We start from the raw sequence: 11,032 nt of genomic DNA on the forward strand, positions 1-11,032 counted from the left end.
GTTTCACAGGGCATGTTTAGCTGAAACTTGTGAGTTTGTTAAAGTTCTGAAATGAGAGAAAATCTGTTTAGGGATTTGCAAAAAGAACGAATGTAAACCTGAGAGTTTTCCAGCTGGTTTCACAGAGATTGTTTACGTCAACTTGACCATTTTCAGGTAACTTTTTTTATTGGGAGATGCTTTTTTTCCCCCTTTGCAGTCAATTACAGTTCTCCTTTATCTGATTGCTCCTCACATTAAACATGTTAGTGCTTATCAATCAGGGAACTGTATACAAAAAATAATCATTTTGGTAATTAAATGTCACAATCGTCTTTATTTCCCACCAAGTAACAGTTAATAGTTTTCCGTAGTTGCACATGTTACCACACTCGCATCAAACAGACCAGAATATATATAAAGCCTTATTCATTAACTGGAAATACACAATAATGAGCTTATCCTCCTGCTGGGGATACTAAGGAGCTTTTCACATTCGAATATTCCAGGATTCGGTTCACTAGGGGAGGGAGGAAAGAATTTTCACACCTTCATTTGGTTCTGCTGGTGTTCACATTCACTTTTGAGATTTGATCAAACCGCCTGGAAAATGTTACACAATTACAGTCGCTGCTTGTTTTGGGGGCGCTGTTGCCCGATAGCAATTAGATATTTTCCAACTTTGTCTTTCTGCGTCTGCTTCTTCTGATTTTCGCAGTTCGCTTCGTTTGTTTACTACCCAGAATGCACTGCGCACTACATCACGTCCTCTCACCTTTACACGACTTGTGGGTGTAGAAAGCTTCACCAGAGGAAACATTGATGGGTTTCATAAGAGTTTGTTAAATCTCTTCAGTGAAACAGATAATTCTATAAAGTCCTGGAGTGTCTTACTTTTGTTTTCTTCCACGTCCTCAGCAGGTAAACTGTTCTCAGGTGTGGATCCTTTGCCTTACGACAACATTCTGGTTTTAATACAGATTCAGGGCCTTTTTGTGTCTCACGTTCAGTGTTACAGGCTAAACTCCTGTCCTATTTTCCAGAAAAGTTCAGGGTTTGTTTCATTCCCGTGTTTTATATCATTTCTATTTACTATATAATAAAACTGAAAAACACATTTCACCTTGCTTTTTTTGTATCATTTTATTTTGTGAATAATTTATTAAAACATAAAACACATGACATAAAACACCAGATAATATTTCAATTAATACAGTTCAAGAACAACATAGTTGGAGTCACTAGAGTTAACAACAAAATAAGACATTTGAGTAGAGAAGTGATGTGTTTGGTCATTGGCCTGAGTTTCACCACAACATGAATTCATACCTCCTGTCACCGAGTGGACGGAGGTCAAAATACGTCCTGGCGTGCTCAACAAATCTAGTTGAGGTTTGATGTCTTCATCTTTCAGATCCGGAATTTAAAGTTCAGACTTTCAGTGGTTTCCGACAGACTTATCAGCACTTCGGCTTCCTCTTCCTGTTAATCCATGAAGCTCACGCTCCTGGAGAGAGAAAGAAAAGGCTTGAAACTTGCAGGGGAATGGAATATTGTGTCTGAGACATTTATAGCTTGATACTGTGCAGAATATACATAAAAAAAAAAAAAAAAACTAAACATTTTAATGGCAACTTTCCTGCAAGTTTGACATTTCTTATGACGCATCCTGCATCTGATAATTTAACTTATCGACATCAATCAATATGATGCATATGCAACTTCAATGGATGTTTCCTCTGCACCGACACGATGTAACGCAAATTCTGGGAACTGGCCAGAATATTGAGTTTGTCGTATTTTTAACCAAAAATATGCTAATTTATCACAGATGACTAAGCAGTTTCCCCTTCCTGCCTTAATCTTAAACGTGCTGTTGGTTCAATACAGCTTTGCCTCCATGCTGGTATTTGCACTAAAAGCAGAAGTGCAACAAGCCGTACTTGTCTGCCAACTTGTCGGCGGAGCGGTCGACGGTTCGGAGGATGGAGCGTTCTGGCGAGACGTGGTGGGAGCTGCTGGAGCCGCTGTGGGGCGACGAGCTTTGCAGGGATGAGAAGGACAAACCCTGTCGGCGCATCTCCTGCATCGCCCTCTCGCTGCAAGCGGAAACAGAGACGGGGTCAAGGCGCTCGTTTCTGATAGAGGAAATTATTCAATGCAAAGTTTATGTGTTTTAAGGGTTCAGAGCAGGAATAAGGAATACACATCACAAGTCTGAGGAATCAACCTCAGAGGAAACGTATCCAATCAATTTCCCCGGGAAATAAAACTAACTTTGAACTAAAAAGATAAACAGTACATCCAGAGTGTTCACACTGCTCTTTGTAAATCTGTTAATGGGAGTTTTCTTTTTTTTTTAATAATTTCAAAGAAAACGTAATAGGAACAGATTGTGAATTATTAACGGCGCAACTCGTCAGTGTGAAGAACAACAGTCAAGCTCACCGTTCAAAGCGCTCGGTGGTCAGTTGTCTCTTCAGGACGTCCATCTCCGTCTGCTGCTGAGACACTTTCCCACGCAGCAGCGACACCTCCCTGGCATGCTCGTCACTATAAACACACAAACGGGGGAAATATTTCAATCCATCCAGTTTCAATTGTTCGGAACGGCACCGCAACGCCAAAGTGGATGTCTTTACACTTTGCTGTCAGCCAGGGTGAGCCTGTCACGGAGGACTTTGAGCTCAGACTCCCTCTCGCTGGCCGTCAGGTGCGTCTGGAACTCCTTTTGCCGGTTCGTGGAGAGCAGCGTCTCCAGGTTGCGCACAGTCAGCCTCTCGCTGGCGAGCTGCTTCTTAAGGAGCTCCGCCTCGGACCGAACGTCCTCCAGTTCTCCCGTGACCTAGCAGCAGAAGGTGTAAATATCACACCGCGGATAACTACTGGTGTTTTTTCTTTTTTCTTTTTAAAGCGGTCTGAACCATAACGGGCCTCACTCGCTCCATGTCCATGCTCTTGGAGGTGAGCTGTCGTGCTGTGAGGTCTTTACTGGAGTCCAGCTTGACACAGAGCTCCCTGACAGAGGCCAGATCCGAGAGGAGCGCCGCATTCTCTTCCTGCGCTTTGTAGAGCTCGCCCTCTAACCGGGACATCCCCCGAACCAGCGAGGAGACTTGAGCCTCGTAAGCCTGCACGGCCTGCAAGTGCTTTGAGAGACGGCAGAGGATCGTTTAAAATCGCGCCGCGATGTCTCCGGAAATGATCCCAGCGGCCGGGGACGTTTCCTCGTCGGTGGCTCACCTGCTGGATTTCTCTCTCCTGGTGGCTGACAGTGTCTCGGAGGTGCCTGCGCTCCGTGTCCGCGGACAGAAGCTCCAGACGGATGGAGTTATTTCGGCCCTCGGCGTGCTGAAACTTCTGCTCCTGCTCCTCCATCTCGGCCTGGCTCATCAGAGAGCGCTCCAGCAAATCCCTGTTCTCCTGCTCCTGTGGAGCGAAGGTCAGCGCAGGCTCGACATTTAAGATTGAACTGTTTGTGCAAACCATGAGTGGAGTATTTTATGGTTATTTCTATTAACAGTAACCGTTTCTATAAACAGTTAAAACTGTTTCTTTGAAACTGTGATGTCTTTTGAATGGGCAATGACTGTACAATGACTTTATTGGTGTGTAACGTTGGAAAATCTAATTTTCTCTGAATGCTGCTCTGTAAACCCGTCTTTCTAAATGCACAATAAGAACCAGTTGTGGGAAACTTTGATCTGGTCTTACTTTTGTCTCGATGAGCTTCTCCATTCTGGACACTTCAGAAATGTAGGAGTGGACCCTCATCTTCAGCTCGTCTTTCTCGTGCAAAGCCTCTTCCATTTCCATGTGCACGGTCTGTACAAACACACCAGAAGAGCCAACATGAATTACTGTGCACCCCCCCCCCCCCCAGAAGAAAGAAAACAGAAGAAAAAGCTTGTGACTGATCCAGTAGACTAACTTGGTTCTCCCTGGTCATCGTGACCAGGTCGTCCTGCAGCCTCCTGTTCTCCCGGAGTGCGATCTCCTTCTCTCTCCTGAGTTTAGCGAGCTCCTCGTGGGAGGCGTCCTGCTGCCTCCTCAGACTGCTTATTTCCCTCTCTCGACTGTTTAAGGCTCCCTGAAGCTGACTGGATCGATTCAAAGTTGGATGAGCTTCATGTTGGAAACTAAACATGCACATTGTGGCCTAAAGGAACCACAATACTCACGCCAGGGAGGTGTCCATGTTTTTGATTGTGAGTCTGACATCCTCGAGGGTTTTCTCCTTTGGAGACGACAGGCAGGTATAGACCATTAGTGCAGTTCACTACAATTCATCACACTTGAAACATATTTTGACAAAAACGTCTACATGTGAAAGCACTGTAACTGCATTTCCAGCATCTCTCCACAATTGTTCTGTACAGACCCCGGGCTTATATGATTCCTCTGTAATTAGGCATGCACGGCCTCCTCGGTTGTCTTTTAGTTATTTGTCACCATTTTTCATTGAATACATATGCAATATTGTGATGAATGTGCTTTTAAAGGCGCATTAAAAGCTCTCTGATAAAATGACTGGTTATTCACAATCGTCATCCTCTTTGAGGAGGGAACAAATTAGTGCCTCCAGAAAATCTTTCCGTCGGCATTCTTCATTAAACTGAAGTGTGCTGAACCGGATCGGGGTCTGTAGTAAATACACCGCATGACCAGTCACTTATTAAAACTTGCTGTGATATTTTCTCATTTTGTAGTCGTTTTTAGGATTGCATGCGATAGCTGTAGAACAAACTGATTTCACGGATTCTCCAGCATATTCACAATGCTTGAGACGCTCCTATATCTGCATAGGTGCACCTTTGTTACAAGTCTCCTGACAGAATGTTGGCTGATCCTTTAATACAGGCATGGATGCAAATGAAATGTCTCCCTGGGATTAATTAATTTGTTTCCTCTTTTTGTCTGGTCCCACTTGGATCACACTGGGCTGCAGTGTGAACATGAACTAAAATATGCTGCTTTATAAAAAAAACCTTGTTGGGTTTGATGATTTCGTGTGACGATACCTTCTTGGCTAACTCCTCCTGGAGAACAACCAGTTTTTCCGTCTTTTGATCCACTTCATCTTGCAGGGTGTCTTTTTCTCTGTCAAGGGCAGAGATGGACTTCTGCAGGGCAGAAACTTCTTCCTTGTGTTTTGAGCTATGCTGACTCAGCTCCCCTGGCAAAAAACAACAACAAAAAAAAAACCCCAAACTGAATTAAGCAAACAGCCAAAGCAGCGGCGGGGAGGAAAAGATGAGAATCTGAGCAGCGTGACAGAAACAGTGGCAGTCACGCTCACCTAATATTCCCTCGAGTTTATCAATCTGCGTGTGAGCGACGTGCAGCTCGTTCATCTTCACAGACAGTCTGTGTTGAGTATCGGACAGCGAGCGCTCCATCTGCTCCTGGAGGAGCCTGCACATAAGAGAGTCCATCAGCTTTATTGATATAGATTAAGACAGTTACTTTCCTGTTTACACAAGCAAAGACGCCAATGATCCTCTGGTCATCATTTTTCCTCCCCAATTTCAGAGTAGATTACCATTGTGCATTTCACAAGAGAAGCGACTGCTGGTCGGGAACAACAAATACAGACACATTGCTTTCATACCTCAGAGCATTCGACTCGGCCCTCTGCTGGGCCGCCTCCTCCGAGGTGAGCACGACGGCAGCACACCGAGCCTTCAGCTCCGCCTCCACCGCCTCCTTGCTCTCCCTCAGCAGACACGCCTGTGAGCGCAGGTCCAGCCTCTCCCGCTCCAGCTGCAGAGGGATGGACGGTCACAGACACAAAGTCCCGCTCAGCACCAAAGTAATAAACAACACCACGTTGTCGACATGACGCGTTGGAAGACGCATCCGTTCATCTCACGCTCTGAATTGAATTTTCCAGGTCGAGAATCCTCCGCTCCTCAGCTTGTCTGTTGGTAAGAGCTGAAGTTTGCGCAGCCTGCAAATGCATATTACATTTCTGTTATTCACAGTCGTATACACTCTTAGTTGAAATGCTTGTTTATTATCTGCCATGCTAATATCTAAAAACCCCTGCATTTTTCAGGTTTCGGGTTACTTTCGCATTATCTATGAAACAAGATGTTAAAAATGAATTTTTAGGAATATCTGGAAATGTCTCCCATGACAATGAAGCCAAGCTATGGCTGATTGGCATTTCCACCCCCCCACATCCGCCACCCCAATGATCTCTGACCTCTCCAAGACCCCAAATTAGTAAACACTTATCGAAAGGAACATAATGGTGCATTGTGATCACGAAAAGAAAAGAGATGCTATTCTTGCACTAACCGCGAGTCTGTCCACCAGCGTCTCTCTTTCACTCGTCATTCGCTCAATTTTTTCTTCAGCCCGTTTCATCTCGTCCTGCAATTTCAAGATGCCCGTTGACGTTTCTACGCCACGGTGACTCATCAGGTCGTCTTGAGCCTGAATGAAAAAAAAAAAAAACCTTAAAAAAATGTTTTCAATGATTTTTAAAAAGAAGGATTTTAGTGAACACTTATTAAACTAACCTGTTTAAGCAGAGTCTTGAGATGATCTCTCTCCATGCTGAGGGCCTTCACGTTGCTTTGAATGTCCTCCATGTGCTTCTCGAACTGCAGCAGAGCAGCTTTCAGCTCGTCTCTTTCTCTCGTCACATGCAGCAGCTCTGCATCTGCAACGTTGCCCTGAACATTTGAAGAACTGCTTTACTGATAATTCACCTTTACTACCTTTTGTCAATACGTCTACCTAATTGTCAGCTCGTACTCTCATTCCTTGAAACTTGGCGCTCCTGCCTCTGCTTGGACTGCGTGTTGGACTGGAGTCCGGCCCACCAGCTCCTCGGACTCGCTTGTAGCGCTCAACCTCCGTGCGATAGTGATCTCGCTCCTCCTCCAGACTCTTGACAAACGCATCCAGACGAGACGGAGAGCGTTCCCTTCCACAGACGCCATGCTTAGCGCGCAAAGTCTCCAACTCCAGCACCAAGCCTTTCTCTTTAATAACAGCCACAAATCGTTTAGAAACGTGCAAAAGCATTCAACAAAAAGGACTGTGTGGAGTTGTACCACACCGCTGCTTACCATTTGCCATCGTTTTCTCAACTTTGACCTGCAGCCTCACTTTCTCGCCTTCCATGTAGTTGACCAGGCCCTCCATCTTCTCGTTCTGTTCCTTGAGCTCCGCCAGCTGATCTCTGAGACGGTCTTTTTCAAAGTCGCCCTCGTTCTGCTCCTGAATTTATGAATTTTTAAGAAGGAGAAGCTTTAACTTTCGGAATTTTCTCATGGAAGATAATCTGCTGTGCAATACACAAACCCGTCTTATTTTTGTGACGACGTCCTCCAAGTCTTCAACGATCTTCTGTTGCCTCTGAACTTCTTTCTGTTGGGAAAAACGTCCGAGCCTTAGAGAGCCGATTCAATTCAATTCAAATCACACGCTGTTACCCAAAACCATGCTAAGGTCATTGCCTAAACTCAGCGCAGTAGAAATGTAGTGTCTTGATCTCACCTGGGTTTCTTGCAGCTCCATGTCAGCGGTCTCCAGCACGCGCTCCTTGTCCATCTCCAGCCGCTTGGCCAGATCGTCGATGTGTGTCAGCTCCTCACACAGCTCCAGGTTCTTCAAAGACAGACTGGCCACCTCGGTGGAGACGTCCTTCTTCTTCTGCTGCAGCCCCTCTATTTTTTGCTCCAGGGTCCTGTTCGTCTCCTGGAGATACTCAATCTGCAGAGGATAGTTGATGTCAACAGGCGAGCGCAATTATTTTCCACAGCACTGAAAATAATTCTTCCAAGACTCCGAACGGTGCTTGCCTGAAGGTTAAGATGGTCGATCAGCTTCTTGTTGCTGACGTTTTGAGCTTCTATTGAAATCACATCATGAGGCCGTCCTCCTTGGAGTACATGATTCAAACGGTCGATCTCCTTGTCCCTCTCCTCTACCTGTTAAAAAGGTCAAACGAACAGCTTGACATGAGCGAGACAGCCGGTTGAATCCGAAACGCCTGGAAGCAAATTACTCACCTGAGTGGTTAAATGTTCTATGAATTCTTGGGCTTTTTCCAGATCGAGTTTGACTTTGACGATGTCTTCCTGCAGCTCATGAATTCTGCAAATTGAAATCGCCACAGCCCAATGCGAACTCAATTAAATGCAAGGGTCTTCAAAAAAACTAAACATGCAATTCCACTTAACCTCCAGTAAACAGACCTGCCGTCTGCCAGCAGCAGTAGGTCAGCCACATATGGATCGTCGGGCTGCTGCACAGGATAAGCCGACGTGGAGGAAGGAGGCACAAGCTCATCGATCTGCATCCTCTGCCGTCTGAACGGAATGCTGCGCTTTTTTCCTCCTGGGTCAGATTGGAAAATTCAAAGATGAATCCAGGTCAGCAGACAAGTTCCTCTAAAAAAAATATCAAATATATTTGTAAAACCAAACAAAGAACAATGAAGCCAACGACAGGAATGCGTCACTATCAAACATCATTTTTAAAGTGCACTGACCAAACGTATTGGCTTTGACACTTATTTCCCCCCGTTGAAACGTTTCATGTAAAAATGTAATAATTTGTGACCACATTTCACACTACGCTGCGTTTTCACGCTACCTGGCGTCTGAACGACAGCCTGCATGTTCTTCTCCTGCAGCTGCTGGATGCGCTCAGCTTTGGCTTTGCTGTCTTTCTCCAGGCAGCGGACCTTGTGTACATATTGGTTATTTAAAAACTTCAGGTCGGAAGTCTGGTGGTCCAGTTTTCGAATGTGGGTCTTGAGCTCTGGGAACAAACAGAGTACATAGAGTGAACAGGACTGTGCATGCAGGGGGGGGGGTTATACGATCTGGGAATGATGGAGCTTACCTCGGGTGGTTCGATCCTTCTCCTCCCTAGTTTTGAGAAGCTGGAGGTGCAGCTCATTGTTTTCCCTGACGACCCGGGCATTCTCCGTCCTGTACGGCTCCAGAAGAGCATCGAAGTTCCGGCTTTCTTTGTCGGTCTTGCCTGCGGACAGCTTGGCATTGCGCAGGCTCTCGGTAGTGTGGATAAGGTCACTGTGATACAGAACAAAACAGGACTGAACTCAATCTAACAAAATTAACACACAAAGTAAATCATAGTAAATCACACCCCTTTAGCCAATCTGGTAAATTAAATGGATGAAAGTTTTTATTTTCATTATTATTTTTTTTATGTGTGTGTGCGCTAAATAATCTCCAGAAGTTCTCTGACGACTGCAGGAGTTTGACGTATCAGCGAGGTGATGAGACTCAGTAGAACGACTGTGGACAACATTGTCATTTAGTGGGAAAGGACCAGAACGATCTCTTTTTTCTAAGGTGGCTGAGCTTCTTGAATATTTAGCGCACAATGCTGGAGGTGCTCAAAAAGTCTGGTTATGCTGTTGCATGCTTGGGCAGCAGTCCGAGCAGTCGGGAGGCTCATCAGAAAGGCCAGCGACGTGATGGGGGCGGTGATGGAATCTGCACAGGCTGTCTCAGAGAGAAGGCCACAGTACAAAACACTATAATACCACAGCTTTAATTCCTGTGGCTGTCAGGATTTAGAAGTCCTTTTTCAAATAGTATTGACTTAATTTTACTGTCAAGCCCTTCCCTGTGTACATATATCAAATTACTGTTTACACCTTATTTAACGTTTTATTTATATCCTATCATTCTGTAAACTACTGATCGGTGTGGAATAACTTACCCTGGGACTAAAATAGCATTTCTATTCTATAACGACGGTCATGTATTGCCATACCACAATGAATGACAAAAAAGTATTGCAACCTGCTCTACTGACATAAGTTATCCCAGTCCACTAAAAATAAAAAGAGGCAATGAGTTCCAGTACTGGTATTATCTATTCAGTGGTCGCCACTGCAAACCAATGCAACATGCACTATAGACAGACAGTTTTTTTTACAATTGGAAAGCCAGATTTTAACCCACCCAGGTTTTAAAACCTGACCAGGGCCCTGCCGAGGTTCAACACTACTATAAGACAATAAAGATGACACACAGGCTTGACCAGAGGTCTCTAATCCTGGTCCTGAAGGGCCTTTGTCTCTTCCTGCTGCAGAACACCTGACTTCTATTGTTAGGAGCTTGGTGATACACAACAATCGCTTTACCTGTGAGAGTTGGACCAGTTGGGGGCAGTGACATCAACTCAGCAGTGTGCACTCAAGTCATTTATTTCTTATACATACTTCATCTTTAAAAAGCTGCATGGTATGTAGAAGAAAGAGTCGTGGATTTACCTGAACAGCTTCTCCACCAGAGGAAGAGACTCGATCTCCAGAGGATGTCTGTAGCCCAGCTGGTCCAGACGCTTCCTCAGGTTGATGAATTTCCTCTCTGCGCTGCTCATGGCTGAGACACAATGCTCCGACTACATCACATATAAATCAAGTTAAATACTCACAGTAATTTAAAAACGACGCACAATAAAGCGCCGGCGGTGATCTTCTAAATCACTTCCCGTAACGAGACGTGACAAGCTTGAGATTAGTTCGGCCAGGTGATTTCACCACGAGCAGCAATTAAGTGTTTTAGCTATTTTCCAGACTTTTCCAACCATGTCAGTGTATATATATATATATATATATATATATATAAAGTTTCGCATGTCTCTCACTCACTTCTGTCAGTAGCTCCTGATGCTAACGTTAGCTACATCAACCTAAGTAAACAATCGTCTATGCGAAACGCCTCGTCTCCCACAGCGGTGACTTGCACTCCCGCCATTGGAGCACCGCGAATCTCCGTTAAAGGACAAAAGATGTCGATAAACCTCCGAGGTAATGTTTTATTTTCCGCGGTAAAAGTGTTTGAAAAGAGCGCCGATCGTCTCCGCTGTGGTTCCGTCACCATGGAGTCTCGAGAAACATCCGAGGCCGCTCGTTCTGTCGGCCGGCGTCGTCCGCACGCCGCCAGCCGGAGGGGCGGAGTCACAACTGGAGACTACAAAATACTCATGTTTACATCTCGAAAAATTACAACTTTATTGAAAAGTGAGTGGTTTTGTCAAGTTATTGCTTCAC

At 45.0% G+C, this 11,032-nt stretch overlaps 1 protein-coding gene across 1 annotated transcript; it reads right to left on the minus strand.

Annotated features, from left to right (window-relative positions):
- Positions 1-1,368: 1,368 nt before the first annotated feature.
- Positions 1,369-10,359, minus strand: cep135 (centrosomal protein 135; the record flags this gene model as incomplete). Its single annotated transcript, XM_080506788.1, has 25 exons — positions 1,369-1,486; positions 1,923-2,078; positions 2,428-2,532; positions 2,622-2,824; positions 2,919-3,128; positions 3,223-3,408; positions 3,694-3,804; positions 3,911-4,079; positions 4,161-4,216; positions 5,001-5,155; positions 5,279-5,394; positions 5,591-5,742; positions 5,852-5,929; positions 6,283-6,420; positions 6,507-6,662; positions 6,745-6,974; positions 7,062-7,212; positions 7,297-7,362; positions 7,492-7,707; positions 7,797-7,925; positions 8,007-8,091; positions 8,193-8,334; positions 8,593-8,760; positions 8,845-9,035; positions 10,250-10,359. 25 exons carry the CDS (start codon positions 10,357-10,359, stop codon positions 1,465-1,467), a joined length of 3,501 nt encoding a protein of 1,166 aa, XP_080362914.1. The 3' UTR covers positions 1,369-1,464.
- Positions 10,360-11,032: the final 673 nt, after the last annotated feature.

Source organism: Blennius ocellaris, assembly GCF_963422515.1.
Source record: "Blennius ocellaris genome assembly, chromosome: 12".
Lineage (NCBI taxonomy): Eukaryota > Metazoa > Chordata > Actinopteri > Blenniiformes > Blenniidae > Blennius > Blennius ocellaris.